Raw genomic sequence first — 23993 nt, forward strand, 5'->3', positions numbered from 1 at the left:
TGTAGGGGACGCCCCGTGAGTGCGAGAGGGACAGAGCGAAGAGTGGAAGTAGGGCGCGGGCCTTTCTGGAGCCGTGCCGCCGGTGGTGTTTGTGAGAGGGAGAGAGACAGAGAGCACAATTTTACAGTGTGTCATTCATAGCGCGCCCTTCGATGGGCCACCGCGGGGCCGGTGACCCGCGGGCGGATTCCGAGAGTCGTTTTCGTCGCTCTGTCTCTCTCGCACTCATGGGGCGTCCTGTGTAGGTGCGAGAGAGACAGCGATAACGACTCTCGGAATCGGGATGCGGCCGGGCGCACATGTTCCGCCTGCAGGGTCGCCCTTCCCCCTCCCCTCCCCCTCCCCCTCGCCTGGAGCTGGAAACAATAAAGGCACGGCGTGCAGCCCGGAGGTCGTCCTTGGGCAAGGCCACGGCGACGGATAATCCAATTTTTAGTTCCTCTCCCGAAACCAAGTAGGTCGTTATCGTTATTTGTGAAACCGTTACTCGAAAATGTGGCTCACCCATTTTCAGTAGCAGGCTCACAGGGTGGGCGAAAATTGCTGTTTAGGGGGAAATTCTCTGGCCTGCTGATTGAGGAATGGGCGAACAGACTGATTCCGAGAGTCGTTTTCGACGCTCTGTCTCTTTCGCACTCATGGGGCGGCTAAAGGTGCGAGAGAGAGACAGAGCGACGAAAACGACATCGCGTGCCCGGGGTTGTTTTGGGGTTCAGTGTCGGCGTGGGCGGTCAAGGCACTGAACCCGTCGCTCTGTCTCTCTCGCTCTCATGGGGCGTCCTGTGCGGGTGCGAGAGAGACAGAGCGACTATTGTTTTGTGTTCTGGACATCGCTTTCGTCGCTCTGTCGCCCTCATGCCCTTTGCTCCAAGTCGCCGGCCGCTCGCCGCCACAAGAACTATAAGGAGCGGGAACGGCACTGTAAGTTTTACGGTGCACGCCGGGCCGGGCCGGTCGGCCACGTGCAGGCGGCCGGCGCCTCCCGCAAGTGGCCAAGTGCAGGACACCTGCAGACTGATTTCGGGAGCCGTTTTCGTCGCTCTGTCTCTCTCGCACTCATGGGGCGGCTATAGGTGTGAGGGAGACAGCGACGAGAACGACTCTGGGAATCAGTCTGCTGCAGGGCCAAAGACACTGCCGCCGCTCTCTCTCCCTCCTTCCTTCCCGAGCGATTCAGACGAGCGGTCGCTCTGTCTCTCTCACACCCTATGGAAAGGCGCATGAGTGCGACAGAGAAGAGGGGCGAAACGACCCTTCGCTCCGAAGAAAGAGGGCGAAGAACGAGGAAGAGATGGGCTGGCTTGCTCAGGACGTGCACAGACCTGCAGCCTGCTGCGAGCAGTGCGATCGTCGCACAGTGGGCCAGAAGACCGGGGGAGGCGGCCAAAACTCTAGACGCGTTTTGAGCTCCAGAGTCGCTAGATGGGACTCGAACAGTCCATTGGTGGGGTCACGCGTTCGGTTCGAGTCCTATTTAGCTACTCTGGAGGTCAAAGCGCGTATAGAGTTTTGGCCGCCCCCACTGGTGTTCTGGCCCACTGTGCGTCGGTCTATCCATGGTCTATCTCTCTCGCACTCGCAGCGCGCCCCCGGCCGTGCCGCCCTCGCCCTCTCCCTCCCCCTCGCCCGCCGCTGACGCGGGTCCTCCAGCAGACTGATTCCGAGAGTCGTTTCCATCGCCCTGTCTCTCTCGCACTCAAGGGGCGTCTCGTGTGGGTGCGAGAGAGACAGAGCGACGAAAACGCCTCTCGGAATCAGTCTTCGCGGAACAATAAAGGCGTGCGTCGAATGGAAACACATGGACATGCATCGGATCGGCCGTCGTCCTTGGGCAAGGCCAATGCAATTTTCCCGTTCTTCTCTTCAAAACCGAGGAAAGGAAATCCTAAAACGAAGGAGGACCCGCTGCCGAGCACCGTTACTCGAAAATGGGTCGCATGTTTCCAGTGCCCTGTCGGGGTGAGGGAGGAGGGGCGAGGACACTGCTAGATGACACTCGGAAAGTTCAAGTCATAGAGGTTTGACTCTCGCCGCTGGTTGCGCATTCTACTCCTTTCATCTGTGGTGCCTTCCGGGGAGGTGTGCCGGGGCGGCCCTACACTGTCGAAAGATTCTGCTGCGTGGAGGTCTTGGAGGGAATGCCAACTTTTGAAGCTACGTTCTGTGGAGGGAATGCCAACTTTGGTTCTGTCGAGGGAATGCAACTTCGGGCGGTACATTCTGTGGAGGGAATGACAACGATGGCCACGAGCGTGTGATATGTACATTACAGTGTAATTACGGTATCCAGTCGGCCCTACACTGTCGAAAGATTCTGCTGCATACATAGATCGTGGAGGGAATGCCAACTTTTGGAGCTACGTTCTGTGGAGGGAATGCCAACTTTGGTTCTGTGGAGGGAATGCCAACTTCGGGCGGTAACTTACATTCTGTGGAGGGAATGACAAAGATGGTCACGAGCTAGTAATATGTACATTACAGTGTAATTACGGTATCGAGTCCCCCCCGAGGGGGTTGTGAGCCCCTTGCGTATGTACTGTACCTGCAGGCAGTTCCGGCGCACAGTGGGCCACAAGACCAGTGGAGGCGGACAAAACTCAGCACGCGTTTTGAGCTCCAGAGTCGCTAAATGGGACTCGAACCGAACGTGTGACCCCACCAACGGATTCCTCGTTCGGAGATCAGTCCATTGGTGGGGTCACACGACAGGTTCGAGTCCTGTTCAGCGGCTCTGGAGCTCAAAACGCGTCCAGAATTTTGGCCGCCTGCGCCGGTCTTCTGGCCCACTGTGCAGCGCTCAGCACTGGACTGCCGACCGATTCCGAGAACTATTGGTCTCTGTCGCACTCGCGCGCGGGTGTGCAGGTGCGAGAATGACAGATCGACGAAAAGTATGTGGTTGCTTTCGATCAGGGCATGATAAAAATTTCGATAAAGCTTTGCTGCCACCTGACCCTCCCGGCCCCCAGACAGATTTTCGTGGATTTTCGCGGCAACACACGCCGTTGCCGCCCGCGCACAGTGGGCCAGAAGACCGGTGGAGGCGGCCAAAACTCTAGGCGCGTTTTGAGCTCCAGAGTCGCTAAATGGGACTCGAACCGAACGTGTGACCCCACCAATGGATTGCTCTTCGAACGAGGAATCCATTGATGGGGTCTCACGCTCGGTTCGAGCCCTGTTTAGCGACCCTGGAGCTCAAAACGCGTCTAGAGTTTTGGCCGCCTCCACCGGTCTTCTGGCCCACTGTGCCGCGCCCGTGCCCCGCCAACCCCCGCCCCCTGCCCCGCCCAGCAACAGTGGCGGGGCTGGCTGGCTGGCCGACTGGGCGGTGGCGGTGGGCTGGCGGCAGTGGCGGCGGCGGCTGTGGCTGTGCGGCAAGTGTGGTGGTAGTAGCAGCAGCAGCAGCGGCGGCGGCGGCAGTGTGCAGTGAGGCTTTCGCGAGGAAGGGTGTTGTGTCGTGTGGTCGGAGCGCTCCACATTTCGCCGGTGTTTTTGTTGTGATTCTGCGCAGTCCTGTGTTGATCTTGATCTTGGTCGTCGGCAGCAGAAGTTTGACTCCATGGCAATGAAGAGAAGTGAGTCCTACGATTTTGTGTTTAAATAGGAAGGGTATTGTTTTGTCGCCGCTTTGGCTTGTCGGTGGCGAAGTGACGAAAACGAACGGAGCCGCCGCGCCGGTTTTCCTGGCAGATTTCCTTAGACTTGGGTGTCAACTAGCACCGTGTTGAACTGTAACAGGGTTTTGTATTGTTTTTTTCTGGGAAATGAAAATGGTGTGCTGTCGAAACTTGTAAGAACTGTTTGTTTTCCGGGGGCGCGGGAACCTGTCGCGGCCGAGGCCGCGGACGTCAACCGCCTGTTTTTAACCAAAGATTTTCGCAACCAGTTGCCGCGGCTCGGTTTTCTAGGACTCAACCGAGTCTCTGATTGTCTCTGATCGACAAGTTGTTGAGGGTCGTGCCATAGAAAATAGAATAGAATTCTCTTTGCTCGTACGTCGGGCTTTAGCCTCGGCCGTCAAGGGTGAGGGTGAGGAGGTTGGGCAGGAGGGGGTGGGGGTAAGGGGGCGGGCGGAGTAGGGCGGAGGCGGTCAAAATCTCGGACGCGTTTTGAGCTCCAGAGTCGCTAAATGACACTCGAACCGAACGTGTGACCCCACCGATGAATTGCTCCCCGCACGACGAATCCATTGGTGGGGTTACACGCTCGGTTCGAGTCCTGTTTAGCGATTCTGGAGCTCAAAACGCGTCCAGAGTTTTGGCCGCGCACGCCGGTCTGCTGGTCCACTGTGGGGCGAACTGGGATATCGTCATCTGTCTGTCACTGTACAGTATTTCCAACGTGTTTGTTTGTCGTGTCGCAGGTTTCGACTCGATGGAGTCCGGTGCGGGGTCTTCGTCCGGTTCTGGCGGCTCTGGTTCGGGCCTGGTCGTCGGCATCGACTTGGGGACCACCTACTCCGTGGTCGGCGTCTGCAGGAAAGGGCGCGTCGAAATCTTCTGCAACGACAGTGGCAGCCGCATCACACCCAGCGTGGTCGGCTTCATGGGCGGGCAGATGTTTGTCGGGGACGCGGCCAAAGACCTGCCAGCCGTCAACCAAGTGTACGGTACGTCAACTGATCTGTGGCATTCCCTCCCCCGCCCCCTTTATCATGCCTCCCTTTCCTTACCCACCTCCTGCACAGCGGGTCAGAAGACTGATGGAGGCGGCCAAAACTCTAGACGCGTTTTGAGCTTCAGAGTCGCCAAATGGGACTCGAACCGGACGCGTGACCCCACCAATGGATTTCTCGTTCGCAGAGCAATCCATTGGCGGAGTCACACGTTTGGTTTGGGTCCCATTCACACGTCCGGTTCGAGTCCCGTTTAGCGACTCTGAAGCTCAAAACGCGTCTGGAATTTTGGCCGCCTCCTCTGTTCCTCTGGCCCACTGCGCCCTGTCCCTCCCTATGCCCCCTTCCCTCCCCCTTCTCCATTTCCAGCCATTTCAACTGCATTAAACTCCCTGTCAAGTCATGGACACTTCACTTAGACTGGACACTTGCGTTACTGTCAAGGCCCTAAAGAGTTAAATAATTTTTGACATTAGTATGATACAAGTTTCCCGCCTCCAGCTGAAGTTTTGCAGCTTTTTTATGGAAGTTGTTTTGAAACAGTTTTCTCGCTCGGCGTTTCACCTCTTGTGTTCCTGTAATTGATTTGATGTTATTTGTGCTGCAGATGCCAAACGGCTGATTGGACGCCCATGGATTGACGTTTGTGATTTTAGAAAGAGGCATTGGCCATTTACCTTGGTTGAAAAGAATGGAGAGGCCAAAATCAGAACATTTGTCAACGGCTCAAAGAAGGACTTCTGCCCTGTAGAGGTTGGTACAGATGGAAATTACGTAGTTTGCAACTCACCAAGCAGCTTACTGATGTGTCAAATCTGAAATGAAGGTGTCTGAAGTCATGCATATTGTTCCTAAGAAAAGTTCCTCGCTGTGTAAAATACATAAAGTGAAGAGTGAGCATGCTTTCTCAGCACATTCAAAGGATGGCATATTCTTAATTTAAATTAATGTACATTCAGTACCCCATCCCTTTTAGTGTTAGCTCCTTCAACTTGGGGCAATCTTTTCAACAATTTCCCTAATTTTTTCCAGATATCTGCCATGGTTTTGCGTGGGTTAAAAGAAATAGCTGAAGGAGTCCTGCAGGAACGTGTCACCAGGGCTGTAGTGACAGTCCCAGCATATTTCAACGAACGCCAAAGACAGGCGACAAAGCTTGCAGGTAAGTTAATTTCCATTTCTAAATGAGGTCCATGTTCACCCAGGATAAACTTTCTCCAAGCTAACTTTACTGTAGATTTGTAGCCTTGCATTGCTAGCTTGTTTTCTTATATTAAGTAAAATAAAGTTTTAGAGCTACAGGCTCAAGGCTTGTGTTAGGGAATGTTTTATTTCGTTTTTATAGCTTGGACATCGAACACAATGAATATATGAATGAGACAGTTTGATAAATTTTTGTTTGTTTTTCAGGTACAGTTGCAGGGCTTGAAATCATTGCCATGATAAATGAGCCCACTGCAGCTGCTATAGCCTACGCTCTGGATAAAAAGAAAAGTGGCCAAAGTGAAAGTGACAAGAAAACAGTTTTTATCTACGATTTAGGAGGTGGCACTTTTGATGTGAGTGTTTTGACGGCTGCTGGGTCGGAGTATACAGTGTTGGCATCTGATGGCGACACCAACTTAGGGGGCCAGGACTTTGATGAGAGGTTGCTCCACCATTTTATAGAGGTGAGTGTGGTTCAGTCTTGACTCATCAGTGAATTTTCTTTTTAAAATATTCATGGATTTATTCTCTCTCATAGGAAGTGCGCACAAAGCACGGCGTCAACTTAGACCCTACTTCAGTACAGGAACTGAGGAAGGTGTGTGAGCTGGTAAAGAGAAAGTTGTCCACGTTAGCAGAGGTGCCCATATCCCATTTCTTCAGTCGGCACAACTTAGCATTCAAGAGCTCAATAACACGAGCCCGTTTTGAGAGTCTGATAATAGACTTGCTAAAGAAGACTCTTATAACATCATCTAAAGTGATCACAGAAAGCAAGGTCAGTTTCTAATTCTTCTAATTTTAAGTGCTTAGGTTTAAAATTGTTTGTTGTTAGATTATCAGTGCTGGGGCAATTGAATTGTTTGGAACATCCCAAGACAACACATACATGTCTTACCTTCATAGATTTTAGCTTGACTTCTTTATGAGTCTGTAGCTTACCTGATACCAGACAATTTTAGACTTACAGATTCATTGTCGGGATGAGGAGTCCAATTGAACCATGTTTTTATTCATAATGCTTGTATCTCTTGACCATTCAGCTCGTCTTGGGCCTTACTTTTAATCTGATCTTACATTTCAACACTGGCTCTAAATGAATCTTTGCAGACTGATTTTTAATGGTCTTGTGATTCATATTGTTGGCTCAAAATTATTAGCAGGTTTAGTTGCCTCACAATTCTCTAAATACGAATGCCTTTGTGCTGGATAGCTTCTGTGACAAAAAGTAAACAAACAAACAAAATTTGGTTACATTTTCTTCTTTAATCTACTCATCTTAGCATTGCTTGCGTTTGGAAATTGGTTGAAATTCAACATCCGAAGCATAAGGGAGCATTTGACCATGATTTGACTTTAACATTAGCATTCAATTTCAAACGAGATAGGGAAGCCCATAGTTACTTGCACCCCCCTGCTATGTTGCCCATTGTCTGAAGGCCATAACTACTTATGCAGCCCTCTGCTGTTTTGCGTGTAGTTTGAAGCCTATAGTTACTACTTGCAGTTCCTGCTGTGTCACCTGTAGTTTCCACTGGACTGCCGTGCTCATGCCTGTCTCTCCCAACTTGTGTGCAGCTGCAGCCCGGCGACATCGACGAGGTGGTGCTGGTGGGGGGCTCCACCCGCATCCCCAAGGTGACCTCCTTGCTGAGGGAGCTGTTCGTGGACAAGGAGCCACGGCGCTCCATCAACCCGGACGAGGCCGTGGCGTTCGGCGCGGCCGTGCACGCCGCCACCCTGAGCGGGGACAAGTACTTCTCCAACCTGGTGAAGCTGCGCGACGTCACGCCACTGTCACTTGGCATCGACACGGTCGGGGGGCTGTTCTCCCCCGTCATTCCACGAAATACACCCGTGCCGTGCGAGCGGACCAGCCAGTTCAGCAACGCGCACGACTACCAGACGGCTGTCAACTTCAAAGTAAGTTGGCTCGCATGGACCTGGCAGCGGAGAGACCAGAATAGTTAAAATAGTGCCAATATGATCTTAAAATAAGGGTTTTTAGTCTGAATTTGGTTTATTTTCTTGTTCAATTGACATCCCTTTTCTTTCTTGTTTGACTTTATTTTGACTATAGTGTATTATAATTTATTTTGTTCTCCCTGTGCTTGGAGGATAATGGAAGATCTTTGTCTGAATGGAGAAACTTGTTGTGTTTGAGTGACCCTGCCCAAGGCTTCCTTAGTGGAGCGATTTCAGGGATACAATGTAGCTATCATCATCGTTATCTTGGAAACTTTTACCATCCCGGGATCACAGTGCTCCAGCTCCTGTAGAGTTTTTCTCGGGAAGTTTGTTTCTACAGTGCATACTTCCAATCCAGGAAGTAATAAATGTCATGCGTCTGAGCAATAAATTACTCAAAGTAGCACTATTTGTTCCACTATCCTGTAGATTTTTGAAGTGCTCAAACTTTTTTCTAAGTTGTGAGATAATTTCCTTCCTTCTAAGTATTGTAAAAAGGTGTCTAAAGGAGTCAGGGTTTGTTGGTCAATTTCCACTATCATTTGTTTGGGTGTCTACACTGCACCTTCCAAATGTGAAGCTGGGCTGTCACTTGGGCTGTTTCACTTTTTCTTGAAAACTTTCTCTTTGATACAAAATTCCCACATTCGAATCTACAGTCAAGTCTTAAGGTCTTTACAATATCATCAAAGTTTCGGACATTTGGAGGCTTCACACAGCAAATTAAATGTGGCTCCTCCTTGCTATTTTTGGAAATGATTTTGATTTTACAACATGCTGTAGATATGAAGTGTGGGGTCCACATCAAAATTTCATAGTTTACCACCTCTTTTTTATAAAGATTTCTGGCTGAAGCTGTCTCTTTGAAAAGACGTTAGGATTCATCAAGCACTGCTTCTCTGAGTTTTCAAAATAGTTGCGGAACGTAATTTTTTTTTTGGGGGGGGATAATTTTGATAGTTTCTAAGTTTGTACTTTGTCTCTTGGGCTTTTTACTGGCTTATCAGCTAGCTTAAAATAGCTAGGGAGAATTAATTTATCTCGCACTTTGCCAATGATGAAGCCATAGTTGTGTGCTGTCATTTCAAGAATTTGCTTTCTGTGTTCCAGGTGTTCCAGGGAGAACGTCCTCTTAGCAAAGACAATTATTATCTGAAGAAAGAATTCTCTGTCAGCGTACCTCCAAAGCCAAGAAATGAGAATAAGCTTGATTGCACTTTCAATCTAGACGCAAATGGTCTGTTGACTGTTTGGGCAATTGACAAAGAGACTGGGAACCGAGGCCAGGTCACAATTAATCCGAAGGATGCAAAAGTTAGTGAGAAAGAGCTTGAAACTATGCTCAAAAACGCTCAAAAATTAAGAGATATGGATCAGAAAGCGAAACAAAAATTGGAGAATGAGTACAAAAGGCAGTGTTTGTAAAGTTGCTGTCCTTTGTCCTGTCTATTTTATTTTAAGGTTTACGCGAAGCCTTTGGAACTCAAAGGCCTTCGTGTGAAATACTGTCATAATAATTTGTTTCTTTCATAGCCATGACAACATGGTTGGTAATTGTATACTTCTTCAAGTGACAGTATTGTGAGATTCACTTCAATTTGTTTCTTTATAGTATAACCATGGTCTCTGTCAGTAACTGAAGAATTTTCATCCTTTTGTTGTCAAATCTTTTATAACTTGATGTATTTGTAAATATTATTGTGAGTGTTTTACTTAGAGTAGGTGATGCCCACATTGTTATTAAACATGTCATTTTATGACCGAAAACCCCCTGCTTTGTAACTTCCTGTTTTGTCAATCAATAGTGTTGAGAGATTGAGACACCTTCATTATCATGTTCAGGACAAATGGTTGAGTGAGCCCCCTGAATTTGCAATCTTCAATATCAACTGAAGTTATAAGTCTTAAAACTTTTTGACTCAAAGCAGCCTTGCCCACCACATGACAAGACAGGTTTAGGGAATTTCAAGTTGCAGTGTTGAAATTGAATCTTTCAGATAACATTGGGTAGGTTGTTTCTTCCTTGTCTGTCAACAACAATTATCATCGAAGTTTTTCTTAATTGAAATCAATTTCTTTGGTTCTTTCATCCAGTTTCCTCTGTGTTATAAACTGCGAAACAGCATTTCTCATTGGATGTGGTGCAGTAAAGTTGCCACAGGATGTAAAATAAACCAATTGAAAGTTACTTCGATTCACATTTAATGGAATGAAAATACATTAGATATCTTACGTCATGGATTGAAAATAAAAATACAACACAGTAGATTAAATTCAGTTACATTGTAACTAGATCATGACCAAAACTTAATACTATTCTCCTTACATCACGCAAGTTAAACATCCAACAGAGAATTAAAATTACAGCATTCTTGTTCAGAAATTGGAACTTGCTAGAATTTACCGAGACTTTCAAGTTAACCAGGAGCTCAAAAACAGATACTTCAGCGCTCCGAGGAGGAGCTGTCAATGAGTATCACCCAAGTAGAAAAAAAATAATCTTGGCAGAAATAGCCACAAATCCACCATACTCAGTACTCTAAAATTTCCCAAAAAAGAAATTACAACAAAAAAAAAAAAGAAACAAAAAAGAAAAAGATGAGTTAAAGAAACTCAACACTGGTACAAATCGTCCAGCGGCCGCATTGAGTTTATGAGGGCTGTGTCGCAGAGCCCGGTGACCTCGATGAGCCTGTCCAGGGCCCGGACATCCCCGACCGCGTTGTGCAGGGGGAAGTACTCGTCCGGGACGAACTCCTGCAGCAGGCGGGCCAGCCCGTGGTTGCCCAGGTAGGGGTACATCTTGCGGTACAGCGGCAGCGTGTCCGAGAAGCCGATGCACACCTCGTGCAGCTCGTCCCAGAGCCCGGCCGAGCACACCAGGCGCAGCAGGTGGAAGGCGTCGAAGTTGAAAGCGTTGTGCGCCACCAGCACCACGTTGCCGCCCATCGAGCGCAGGAACCTGATGAACTGGTCCACCGCGTCGTGCACCGTCAGCGTGTTCTTGCGCACGCCGTGCACGAACAGGTTCATGCCCGCCCTGGAGAAGCCGGTGATCTGGGCCGCCTGTGGAGCCAAACATAAAAAAAAATCACTGACAACACCCTCAGAACTTTGCGAAGAAAGTCTTCGCATGACAAACTAGTGGTTTGGAAGCTTGCGAAGAGTTTGGCTTGATTGTATTAGGAACTGGTGCTTCGTTACTTTGAGAACGACAAGTTGAAAGCAAGTTGCAAACTAGTGATTTGCAATACGGTTGTGTTCTTTGCACTATGAACAGGTCAGATTCTTCGAAAGCTTACAAACACAAAGGTTTCACGAGTGGACGGAAGGGACACAAAATCTACATTTGTGAAACGGACAGTGCGCTCTTTGAAATTTGGTCTTGGAGACACCACTTCAGGAATGTAGAGAGAGGGCATTAAGAAAAAAATACAATATGAAAAAAGAACAGCCTGAAACAGAGGCGGATCCAGAGGCGACCTAGGGGGCGGGAAAAGGGGGGGGGTGAGGGGGAAGGACCAAGTAACACTCTTTGCCTCCTTGCTGGGAGCAAAGTATGGGGAAGGTTGGGGAAGAAAAGCACAGAAAAAGAATAATACAATCACCTTGGAGACTATACTGCTGCACCAGACATCAACACCCTTTTCACAGGAATTTCACTCGGATTTTCATGTCGAGTTGAAATAACCGGTCAAGGGACGGCTCAAAGGCAAGATATCATCTCAAGAAGGGTTGTACTTTTCTCACCCCTTTCAGCAGGCTGATTCCGAGAGTCGTTTTCGTCGCTCTGTCTCTCTCGCACTCATGGGACGTCCCAGGTGCGAGAGGGACAGAGCGACGAAAACGACTCTCGAAATCAGTCTGCAGAGTGGGAGTACTGCACTGTGAGCTTACCTGCGGGGAGATGGGTTTCCATGGCAAAATGTAGGCGTTGAAGATGGAGCGGCCGCACTTGGCAGCAACCTGCATCACGTGGGCGCCGATGTCCAGCCCCGTCGTCTCCAGGTCCACGATCACCACGGTGGGCGAGTCCTCGGAGTCACAGTAGTACCCCATGGCGACACTGAAACAAAAAGTCAGAGAGCAAAACTGTTACTTCTCAAAAGTGACAGAATCCGTCTGCAGCCGAGCGATTCAGAAGAGTCGTTTCATCGGTCTGTCTCTGTCGCACTCGCGCGCTCTGTCTCTCTCGCACTCATGGGGTGTCCACGTGTAAGTGCGAGAGCGACAGAGTGACGGACGGACACGACTCTCGGAATCAGTCCGAAGGACTCAACGGGCGGGCTCTCGAGACATTCCCTCTCTCCCCTACCAGCGGGTTGGAGGAGGACAGACAGTGATATGAATCTGCACGCGTTGTGTTTGCCACACCGCGCCTACACCAACAAACAGGCGCGAGTGTGGCGGTCGGGCTCTCGTCGGCCGTTCCCGGAAAAATGCCCCCACCCCCTTTCCCCCCGGCGGCACAACCTAAAGAAAGCACGATTACGATGGGTCGTTTCGTCGGTCTGTCTCTGTCGCACTCGTGTGGCATTTCCCTCGGAGAGCGAGAGAGACAGCGCAAAGAAACGACCCTCCAGAACTAGGCGACTGTCGACGGCAAAACACAGGGCGACACCACAACACAGTGGGCCAGAAGACCGGTGAGGCGGCCAATACTCTAGACGCGTTTTGAGCTCCAGAATCGCTAAATGGGACTCGAACCGAACGTGTGACCCCACCAATGGATTGCTCTCCGAACGAGGAATCCATTGGTAGGGTCACACGTTCGGTTCGAGTCCTGTTTAGCGACTCTGGAGCTCAAAACGCGTCTAGAGTTTTGGCCGCCTCACCGGTCTTCTGGCCCACTGTGCACAAGAGGCTGCACGGATCGCCCGTGCCACCACTTAGTCGTGAGAACCTCAACCTCAACGCCTAGACGTTAGGCAGCCCATCTAGCATCTTCGCATCCCCGCGACTCCAATTGCACTTGTAGCGGCAATCCCATTTCGTGACCTGTCAGGCTGGCGGAACCCTCTTCAGTTTGATCTCTTTTCTCCCTGACTGGACCGCGACCTGCGACACGCGACTCCGCGCGGCGCCAGCCCGGCATCTATACATCCATCGGTTCAATCAATCCTCTCCCTTTCGCCAACCACAACGCGACACGTTCACCCTTAGCCCCGCCTTCGGCTGTAGAATTTTGGCCGCCTCCAACGCACAGTGGGCCAGAAACAGGCGGAGGCGGCCAAAATTTTAGACGCGTTTTGAGCTCCAGAGTCGCTAAATGGGACTCGAACCGACCGTGTGACCCCACCAATGGATTGCTCTTAGGACGAGGAATCCATTGGTGGGGTCACACGTTCGGTTCGAGTCCTGTTTAGTGACTCGGGAGCTCAAAACGCGTCTAGAATTTTGGCCGCCTCCACCGGTTTCTGGCCCACTGTGCAACGGTCGTCTGGCCCACTGTCGCCGTCGCCACGGGGAGATGGAGGAAAGGAGAGGGGGGGGGGAGGAAAGAGGAAAGGCAGCAGAGAAAAGAACGACGCGGGTCCTTCCCTTCCTGCAAACTGATTCCGAGAGTCGCTTCCGTCTCTCTCGCACCTACACGGCACGCCCCGTGAGTGCGAGAGAGACAGAGCAACGAAAACGATTCTCGGAATCAGTCCACTGGTAGTAAAAATTGAACGGGCGGCGCGACAAAAGCCATATTCCAACCGCCGGCGACACTCTGGCAACGAGGCCGACCCGAAACCAAATCACTGCTTCCTCAGCGAAGGCGGGATCTCTTTCTCTCTCCCTCGCACTCGCAGGCCGCCCTGGGACGGTGCGAGAGAGACAGGCCGAGATGACGTCACCGGGGCGTTTATGGTTTACACCCGCGCCACCACTGTAAGCGCCTCGAAACGCGTTCCAAAATCGCTTGGTGTGCGGGCTCCACAGCGCGATGTGGGGATTGGGTGACTGGTGACCTCAACTACCAGAAAAACACATGACCTGCAACCCAAGACCGAGTCGGAACCCAACTCGAACCCGAGTGTCGTAGTGTCGTGCACCCTCCTGATGAGCGAGGGCAGGGCGGGGTGGGGCGGGGTGGGGCGGGGTGGGGCGGGGTGAGGCGGGGTGAGGCGGGGTGAGGCGGGGTGAGGCGGGGCGGGGCGAGGCGGGGCGAGGCGGGGCGAGGCGCGGCGCGCACGGGGCCGGCCAAACAAGGCCGATAAGAAAACAGCGGCAACTCGGATTGCAAGTCGAGCTTCTCGTCCGCCGTCAGCAAGCGCGGATTGGGGGGGGGGGGGCTAAAGGACAATTGCCCCCCCCCCAGACCCCTAGATAGCCACCTGAAAGGTAGGCAAAAAGCACCAATTTGCCCCTGTCAGTAGGCAAAAAGCACCAATTTGCCCCTGTAAGTAGGCAAAAAGTGCTACTTTGCCCCCCCCCCCTTGGGCCGACTCTGGATCCGCCACTGGTCGTCAGACACAGCGGCGCTAAGCGTGTACTGCGGCGTGCCCTAGAGGGAGGGCAAGAAAAGAAGGGGGGGGGGGACGGCGCGGCATCCCCCTTCCGCTCTAGACAGGCGCCGGAGGGGTGGGCAAATTTCGAAACCTTCCGATTGCACGAGGGCAAACAGCGTGGATTCACCCTTCCCCTCTCAAAATTTCTGCGCTTGCCGCGTATCACTAAGCATACGAGTCGTGACTCACGTCTCCACAGGCGCGGGAACTCAGAGCGACGTTCGGCTCGAAGACGTTCGGTTCGAGGCCTGATTAGTGACTGGAGCTCAAAACGCGTCTTGAGTTTAGGCCGCCTCCACCGGTCTTCTGGCCCACTGTGACCCCCCCCCCCCCCCCCCCCCAATCCCCCCGGCCCCCCATCCTACAGTTCCGAGGCTGCGAGAGCTTCGCACCCGGTTGGTCATTCCCTCCGCGCCAGCTCCACTCATAACACGTCGGTCCAACAATCCAAGGTCGACGCTGTTGACTCCAAAAACAACAACGCTCGCCGCCGGCCCCTCGAGGAAAAGGGGCGTGAAGAGGGCGAAGCGGAAGATGAGATGGAAAAGGGGTGAGGGTCACCAAGACGCAACGCGGAGTCGGTGCGCTATTCGGCCTGGAGCCGACGGATGTAAACAAAGAGCCTCGTGTCGGCCGCCCAGCTCCGGGCCGGGGCACCCACAACGCCAGTCCTTGCCTGGGCAGCATCAAATGTCACCCTAATCCACAGCGAGCTTGGAGAATCTCGCAACAAAAATCAAGAGCCCCGTCCACAGCTGGCAGCCCTACGGCCCCGACCCACAGTGGGCCAGAGACCGGCGCTGGCGGCCGAAACTCTAGACGCGTTTTGAGCTCCCGAGTCGCTGAATAGGACTCGAACCGAACGTGTGATCCCACCAATGGATTCCTCGTTCGGAGAGCAATCCATTGGTGGGGTCACACGTTCGGTTCGAGTGCCAGTTAGCGACTTTGGAGCTCAAAACGCGTTCGGGATTTCGGCCGCCTGCACCGGTCTTCTGGCCCACTGCGCGACATGACATAACAACAACACGGGCACGGGAGAGTGCACGCCGCGGTACTCACCACTCACAGATTCTTCTGAGTACAGGGAAGCCGCCCGCGTCCACTGGAAGGATTCCGTCGTCTCACTCGTACTCGCACACGAACTTCATCCAGCACTCGCTTCCACGCGTAAACGGTCCAAACTGACGGAACGGACGACCTGCGTGCAACTGCTCTCGCCCTCGCCTCGCTCTCGCTCGTCGCTCGGCTCTCCTTCGGCGCCTTCGGCTCACCGCAGTGCTTCGGCCGACTTCGGTCTCCCTGCCGCTGACGCTGCTCGGCCTCGGGCCACTGACCTACTGCGACTGCGCATGCGCGCGAGGCAGCAACCAGTGGTGCCAGCCTCCGGCATTCCCCGCCGCGGGGAACGGAAATTCGAGCGCAAAAAGATGAAAGAACGCTTTTGGCGAGAGGAGAAGCCGCACTGGGACTGCTAAAGAGAGTCTAGTGCGGTACCACTCGTGTTCTTTGAGTTGACGAAATGGGTTTAGTGGCCTTTGAATAGCGTAAATGGCATCACTGGCAAATGGTCTCCTCCTTATCTGCCTTGGGCCGTACTGCGAATAGCGTTGCGAAGACGCAGAAGGGAGTCCAAACTAATGGCGCTCTTATTCAAATATTCAAGAAATAAGAGATGTTCCCAGTGGAAACGAAAACATTATTTGAATCTGAAGTTGGGAGACATCTATTCCTTTGTTTTAGGACAAGTACCCATATCCGACTGTGGAGAGGGACTGCTTTCTTGAAAAGATAGGAATAAGAGCTGAGATGAAGCTACCGATTTGGGTATGGTTCTCGGAGAGCTAAGTGTTACGCAGAGCAACATGAAAATAGAATCTGGTCCATAGGAAAATTTCCTCTACAGCGTTTCTAAAGCTTTATGTGTCAATTCTGTTAATGTACAAAGTTTCACCAAGTTCTGAGCGGCAACTGTACACTTATGAACTGAAGCTACCTGTCTTTGATTAGCCACCCCGTTAACAAATATTTTGACCATTGTATTACACCTGGGGCAACACAAGAACACAGGGAAAAATAACCCAGCAGTTCCATAACAAAATAAGAAAGGACACTGAAAAGCCAACCAATGAAGTGCAACTATTTACAATAATAATATGAATCCGCAGCAGAATTTAAGTACTGCGATCCAAGTCCTACATTTGTATGAACAAAATGGGAACAGAGGTCCTACTTCGTTATGATTGTTGGCTGAATATTCAAGTTCTTGTGTAGAAAATTCTAAGCATTTAGAGAGAGTCCTTTGTGTTAATGTATTTATTTACAAAACAAAAACCAGAAATATGCTGATAGCAAGAATGTTCCCATGGAACTCTAAGCAGCATTGAAAAAGAAAACAAGTAACAGTAAAAAAAATATGCAAGCTCCAGACTTTTCATGAAGAATTACAAAAATGATGACAAGGTTGGATGTTTGTACAATTTCTGAGAATAAAATGATTGCCAACTAGAAACATCAAGCAACAATTCCAACTGTGGAAAAAAAATGCAAGCTCCAGACTTTTCATGAAGAATTGTAAAAATGATGACAAAGGTTGTTCTGGATGTTTGTACAATTTCTGAGAATAAAATGATTGTCAACTAGAAACATCAAGCAACAATTCCAACTGTGGAATTACTCAAACAAATACTACAGATAATAATATGAAGATCAAAGTAAAATCAATCAACCAATACCAATGTCCATTATCACTGAAAGGTGCTCTTCTAGGCTCCAAAATCTTTGTGTTAAAAAATTTCCTTCCTACAGCTTGTAGCGATTGCGCCGAGCGATTTTCCCGAATCTTCTCATCCTCAGTTTGGTTTACTTGCGCCTTCCGCAGCATGTCTTGAAGTTCCTTGTCGCTTATCCTGGCTTCTGGATGAAGAGTTGCAGTGATCTCCTCATTGGTTGACGTCCCTGGCAGTGACAGTGAGCACACTGCCAGCATCCAGAGAAAAGGTTGCTGTCATTTCAACTTCTCCTTTGGGCTTCGAGGGGATGCTCAGGGTTAATTCACCCAGAACATGATTATCCTCCCACCTTGCACGTTCTCCTTGGCAAACCTTTTAACAGAAACATAGAAGACAAATTTTACTCATTAAATCATTATGTTTTTAAACATTGACATTTGCTTACGTACTCCAGCAGCAGCATCCATGTGAAAATAAGGCAAGAAAAACTCAAGTAAAAATCATAATGGGCGATATGCTATGAATTTAGACACCAATCTGACGACAAATCTCCAAACAGTCCCAAGAAATTATTTGATAATAGAAAGAGTATTTCTTCCCAGCAAAAACACAAAAAAAAAACTGTGCATTCAGTGCTTTTGAATACTTACGACACGATACAAAAACACTGGAATGTTCATTTATCAAAGCGTCTGTAGTTAAAATTTACCTTATATTCTGCTTCTTCTTGATTATCATGGGCAGTGGTGAAGACTCTTGTGATGCTGAAGGGTACAGGGGGTGTTGCGTCTGATCAGCACTGACATCAGTCCATCGGATGTAGCAATGCCCAGGGACAGAGAGGTCACGTCCTGAATGACGACCTGCACAAAATGGGGGAAAGTTGATATGGATTTACTATAATTTTAAATGTTTAGAACCAACTTGCCCCACATGATTCTTTTAATTTCTGCTGAATCCAAATTTCCACAATAAACCAGATCCCGTCCAGTGAAAAATAGGCTCTAAGAAATGAGCGATATCAACTCTTGCTAAAAGGAAGGTGTTAAAAATAACTCAGCCTAACAAATCATTTAAAGGTAGCTTGGTATAGCAAAAATTAAAATAGAAAACATTTCACTAACATTAAATTTAAACTTTCCTGCTCACAAAGAAATCAAAAAATAAAAACAATGAGCGAGTGTGTAACACCTGGGTTGTTCAGAATGGAAACTTGAAAGAAACTGTTTGCGTGTAAAGCTAACAGTGCGTATCAGTTGTCCTTTCAAAAAATTTGAACAAACCTCTTTGGCTCCAGCTTGCCCAGTGAGGGCTGCAGCACGAATAGCAGCACCTTGGGCCACTGCCTCATCGGGATTGACAGACTTATTGAGGTCCTTGCCATCGAAGAAGTCTTGCAAGAGGCTGCGCACCTTGGGGATCCTGGTGGAGCCGCCAACTAGGACCACATCGTCAATCTCATTTTTGCTCACCTGTAAACACATCAGCAATAATATTAGAAAATAGACCAATCTTCAGAAATGACAATTTTGAGGATGGTTCCAGTTCCACATAGCAGAGGCTTGCCAACTCTTAAAGTTATAAACACTCAACTATCAAATGCAGCCCAGTACTGTGGTGCTGGAATTCTAAATACAAGGGATCGCACAGGAGATGGTTATTCCTACATTACCAACACTATAGAAGGCTGTGTATGCTTTGTAGCACTACCCTCCATGAAATTCAAAGTAGAGTTCAAACTGCACAAGTTTGAGCAAGGATATTCACAAAATTTAACAAAAAGGAGGCAGATATTGAAATCACCGTAGCTATCAAGCTTTAAAACCTACAGAGTACCTATGAGTGCAGGAGATGTTAGGACGAGCGCCTGCAGACTGAAGGGTAGGCAACCCATCCGACTCGCGTGCGAAACGGTACTGCCTATACTCTCGGCGATTGCGATTAACGGCTGGACCACAAGTGATCGCCCTGCCCCGGCGTATAAGGGTTCACACCTCTGTTGGTGGACAAAGTTCGACAATCTTCCCCTTACCACAGTGGACCAGAAAACCGGTCATGGACCGGTGGAGACGGTCAAAATAACGTACGCGTTTTGAGCTCCAGAGTCGCTCTGTGGGACTCGAACAAAGCGTGTGACCCCACTAATGTATTCCTCGTTCGGAGAGGAATCCATCGGTGGGGGTCACAGGTTCGGTTCGTGTCCCGTTTAGCAACTCTGAAGCTCAAAAGCCACTCTTTGACCCCTATAGGTCTGAAAAACGCTATTTTGCCCTTCCCTAAAGCCCGTTCTGGATCCGCCACTGCCATGTTCGGAATCTGAGGCGCTCACCTTGACGTCGCTGAGCAATTGGGCCAGGATGTTGATGGCCTTGACGAACAGCGGGGTGCACAATTCCTCAAAGAGGGCACGGGTGATGGCTTTCTTGTAACCCTTCCCGTGGCGAGCCAGGAACACGTTGATGGTGGACTGGGGGGCGTTGGAGAGCTTCCGCTTCGCCAACTCGCACGCCGCCCGCAGATCGTGGATGGTATCGGGTTCCTCCTCGCGGTTGATATTCACATGCAGCGTCTGATGGATGTCCTGGAAAAGCCATGACACGCTACAGAAACCTCGGCCAGTGTCATCAGAAGGAAGAGCAGGCAAAAATTCCCACGTCCTCGACGCACAGTGGGTCAGAAGACCAGTGGAGGCGGCCAAAACGAAGCGGTGACCCCACCAATGGATTCCTCGTTCGGAGAGCAATCCATTGGTGGGGTCACACGTTCGGTTCGAGTCCCGTTTAGCGACTCTGGAGCTCGAAACGCGTATAGAATTTCGGCCGCCTGCGCGCCGGTCCAGCTCATGATCCTCGGACGAAAGCGAAGCCTTACCTTTAGGACATATTTCAGCAAGAGCGCGTCGAAGTCCTGTCCACCCAGATGAGTATCTCCACCGTGGGCTCTGATGTTAAAATTGTCGCCTTGGATGTCCAACAGGCTCACGTCAAATGTTCCGCCGCCGAAGTCAAAAATGAGGGCGGTTCCGTTCTTCCCCTTTCCGAAGCCGAAGGCCATGGCGGCCGCGGTCGGCTCGTTCAAGATTTCCAGCACTTCCAGCTTCGCAATTTTGGCTGCAACACGAAACGAGTCAATTTTGACTCTGACAACGCAGTGGGCGAGGGGACCGGTTGAGGTAGCCAAAATTCTAGACGCGTTTTGAGCTCTGAAGTCGCTATATGGGGCTCATACCGAACGTGTGACCCTACCAAAGGATTGCTCTCCGAACGAGGAATCCGTTGGGTTTGGGTCCACCCCCCGGTTTTCTTCCGAGTACGCTTGACCAGAAACCCCCTTCTGGAGAATAAAACGCGTCGGGTTTTCCCCCTTCCCACCAAGTCCTTTCCGACTGTTTTATCGGATTTATTGCCAAGTACAACCACTACACTCAAAGAAATGGCCCGTATAAGTGGGGGCGCCAGTTTTTGCCATTTTTGTATTTTAACAACCCACAAAATTTCGCAGCCCCAAAGTGGAGGCGAAAATACCTGCAGTCTTAGTGGCCTGCCTCTGGGAGTCGTTGAAGTAGGCAGGAACTGTCACGACGGCCTTGGTCACCTCGGTCTCGAGCTCTCCTCTGCCATCTCCTTCATTGCTTTCAAAATTTTGGCAGAGATCTGAATCGGAAGGGAATTAGTACATTGTCAATGAACGCAAACAGTTCAGAAAATGATCACCGTAATGTGAGGAGCGAGAGAAACCCCGGGTTTTTTACGGTGGAAAATAAAAAACCCAAAACCTTAGTTAAATGAAACCATTTATTTCTTGGAGATTTGCGTACCTCTTCTGGGGCGATCAACTCGGTCAATCCTTCCTTCACGATTTCGTACTTCGGAATCCCTCCATCGTTTATGACCGTGAATGACCAAGTGTTCAAGTCTTGCTGGACTTCTGTGTCGTCGAAACGCCGGCCCAGCAGACGTTTGGAATCTGTGACAAAGATTTCAAGAATTAACAGAATGGGAAGAAACTTTACTGCCTAAAAAAATCTAGGAAATTTTTACAAAAGTAATCATTATATGTAGTGTTCATAGTAAAGTCAACCCCCCACAGTGTCCTAAAGCAAAACCCAATTCGATGTGCCCTTTCAATACTTTCCCAAAGTTGCGTAGCTTTACGATTTCGACTTGCATAGCACTTTTTTAGATATGTTAAATACAAAGATATAGTTTGCAAATTATGAACTATTTTCTTAGTACTGCCAAATTAACTTTGAACCAAAAGCTAACCTATACTTTGTAAGGCTGAATGGTTTTCAGAGTGTGTAGTATACCGTAGGCCAGAGGCCTAGTGTGGAGGCCGCCAGAGGTCTAGACGCGTTTTAAGTGGTTTTGAGGCCCCGAGTCTACAAATGGGACTCGAACCGAACGTGTGACCCAACCAATGGATTGCTCTCCGAACGAGGAATCCATTGGTGCACTCTTAAAACCTTACGAAGTATTTTGAGCATACATATAACAAACTAAAATACTTTGTTATACGAAGAAATAGTTCCTAAATTACAAAGTATTTTCTTTGTAAGCTTATGTACGCTCAAAATACTTTGTTATACAAACTACTTTTCTTTGCAATGCCCAAAATAGTTTGTAAAGTTTGGGGTCAAACGTTCGGTTCGAGTCCTGTTTATCTACCCTGGAGCTCAAAACGCGTCTCAAGTTTTGGCTGCTGGCACCGGTCTCCTGGCAGATCCACTGTGCAGTGCAAACGGCACTCACCGAAGAGGGTGTTCTTGGTGGCTACGAGGTCCTTGGCGGCCTGGCCGATGTACTCCTCCTCCTCGTCGTCGCAGAAGGCCACGTAGCTCGGCGTGGTCCGCTGCCCCGCGTCGTTCTCGAAGATCTCCACCTTCCGCTTGCGGTACACGCCCACGGCGGAGTAGGTGGTGCCCAGGTCGATGCCCACGGCGAGGGTGGCGTTGGGAGCCATCGCAAACCTGCGACAAATACAACGCACACTGTGAGAAAAAAAGTACAGAACATGTCTGGTCAATAATTCATATGGAGCAAGTACGGAACGTTCCGTACTTTTCTCAAGCGCGGATCCAGGGGGGGAGGGGGGGGGGGCAAAAGGACAATTGCCCCCCCCCCCCCCTAGATAGCCGCCTGAAAGGTAGACAAAAAGCACCAATTTGCCCCTGTAAGTAGGCAAAAAGTGCTACTTTGACCCCCCCTTGGGCCGACTCTGGATCCGCCACTGACTTTTCTCCGTACCTCCGTACTATATTTTTCTGTACCATTTTCGTACAAAAGTACGGAATTTTTTACAGTGCAGGGTGAGTGGAGGACAAAGAGAACCAAGGTAGACCCTGGAGATCGACATGCAGACACGGTTCAGGCTGGATGCTAACTGAGAGAGGGGCACAGTGGGCCAGCCGGTCGAAATCCCAAACGCGTCTTGAGCTCTAGAGCCGCTAACCGGGACTCGAACCGAACATGTGAACCTATCTATGGATTGCTCTCCGAACGAGAAATCCATAGGGTCACACGCTCGGTTCGATTCCTGGTTTGCGACTCAAGAGTTCAAAACGGGTCTTGTAGCGCCTGCGAGGTAGGCCACCGGCCCAGCCGCAACACATCGGCGCAGAGACGCTGGACTACCTCGCCCCTGCCGTCTTCCGGGAGGCAAGGTAGGCCACCACCTGAACGTAGCGTAGGGTGTGTTGCGGTGCGGGCTGGCGCTTTGGGATGCACAAGACGGACTGTTCCAAGAGTTACTGAACACGCAAAAATCGCACGGGAATCATTCCACACGATTCACACTGCACAGCGGGCCAGATGCGGTCAATATCCTGGACGTCTCGAAACAAAGCCGGCCCCGGCCAATGGATTGCCCTCCGAACGGGGAATCCATTGGTGGAGGTCACTCTGTCGGCTCGAGTCCTGTTTAGCGACTCTAGGGCTCAAAACGCGTCTGGAGTTTTGGTCGCCGGGCGACTGCGCGCCGGTTCGCACCGCCACACTCACCGGCGAACGAAAACTACGACGCTCCAAGTCTCGACGGATGCACCGACAGACAGCACTCACAGGCACACAGTCGGGCAGGCCGCTGGCGGGCGACTGACTGGCGACTGGCGTAGCAAGCAAGGCGCGCCGGCTGCTGCGTGAGCCGGTGTGTTATTCCCCGCGAAGACGGGGGGGAGGGGGAGGGTGGGGTGGAGGAGGGTGGGGGCGGAAAGCGAGACTGGCGGCGGGCACAGTGGGCCAGAAAACCGGTGGGGGCGGCCAAATCTCTAGACGAGTTTTGAGCGCCAGAGTCGCTAAATAGGACTCGAACCGAGCATGTGACCCCACCAATAGGTTCCTCGTTCGGAGAGCTTGTTCATTGATGGGGTCACACGTTCGGTTTGAGTCCTGTTTAGCGACGCTGGAGCTCGAATCGTGTTTTGAGTTTTGACCGCCTCCACTTGTCTTCTGGCCCACTGTGCAGTGCACCGGGTCAGCCGCCTAGAAGACAGGCAAAGAGCCATACATACTCTCACCCAGATAAAGAAAGCAAAACTCTCTCCCCCCGGCCTCAGGATCCCCCACTGCTTCCGGTGGTCAAGAAGCAACGCCCCGAATGTTGCAGACCGCTGCATCGGCACTCCACCACGCCGACACGAGATAAGGTCCTGCCGAGTCTGATGACGCATCGGAGCGCGGGGAATAACTAACCGTACTCGAGCAATCCGCCGTTTGGTCGGGTTTCTGATGCGGTCGCATGTCCCGAGTTGAGATAAAAAGAAATCTCAAAAGTTCCTGCACCTGTTACCCTGCCTCCATACTGAATGTTCAGTACAATTTTGTATGAGACATCACTGTTTATAGTGCACACGAAATTTTCGTAAATTTTCGTACAAAAATCTGCACACTTTTCCGCACGAAAATCTGCAAACTTTTTCGCCATTTTTGGACAAAATTGTTCAAATTGTTGTACAAATTTGTACGAAAAGTTCGTGTGCAC

At 50.3% G+C, this 23993-nt stretch overlaps 2 protein-coding genes and 1 pseudogene across 2 annotated transcripts; 1 reads left to right on the forward strand and 2 right to left on the reverse strand.

The window, feature by feature from the left end:
* The first annotated feature begins 3379 nt into the window (after window positions 1-3379).
* Window positions 3380-9560, forward strand: LOC117647928 (endoplasmic reticulum chaperone BiP-like). The gene is made up of 8 exons (XM_034389914.1): window positions 3380-3575; window positions 4364-4609; window positions 5223-5368; window positions 5648-5777; window positions 6026-6285; window positions 6360-6599; window positions 7400-7744; window positions 8900-9560. Exons 1-8 carry the CDS (start codon window positions 3560-3562, stop codon window positions 9212-9214), a joined length of 1698 nt encoding a protein of 565 aa, XP_034245805.1. The 5' UTR covers window positions 3380-3559; the 3' UTR covers window positions 9215-9560.
* A 413-nt stretch (window positions 9561-9973) lies between these two features.
* On the reverse strand, window positions 9974-15605 carry LOC117647930. Its single transcript, XM_034389915.1, has 3 exons — window positions 15346-15605; window positions 11687-11855; window positions 9974-10855 (listed from the first exon to the last, which is right to left on the reverse strand). Exons 2-3 carry the CDS (start codon window positions 11846-11848, stop codon window positions 10403-10405), a joined length of 615 nt encoding a protein of 204 aa, XP_034245806.1. The 5' UTR covers window positions 11849-11855; window positions 15346-15605; the 3' UTR covers window positions 9974-10402.
* Window positions 15606-16581: 976 nt separating this feature from the next.
* On the reverse strand, window positions 16582-23142 carry LOC117648479 (annotated as a pseudogene).
* Window positions 23143-23993: the final 851 nt, after the last annotated feature.

Source organism: Thrips palmi, unplaced genomic scaffold, assembly GCF_012932325.1.
Source record: "Thrips palmi isolate BJ-2018 unplaced genomic scaffold, TpBJ-2018v1 HiC_scaffold_3, whole genome shotgun sequence".
NCBI lineage: Eukaryota > Metazoa > Arthropoda > Insecta > Thysanoptera > Thripidae > Thrips > Thrips palmi.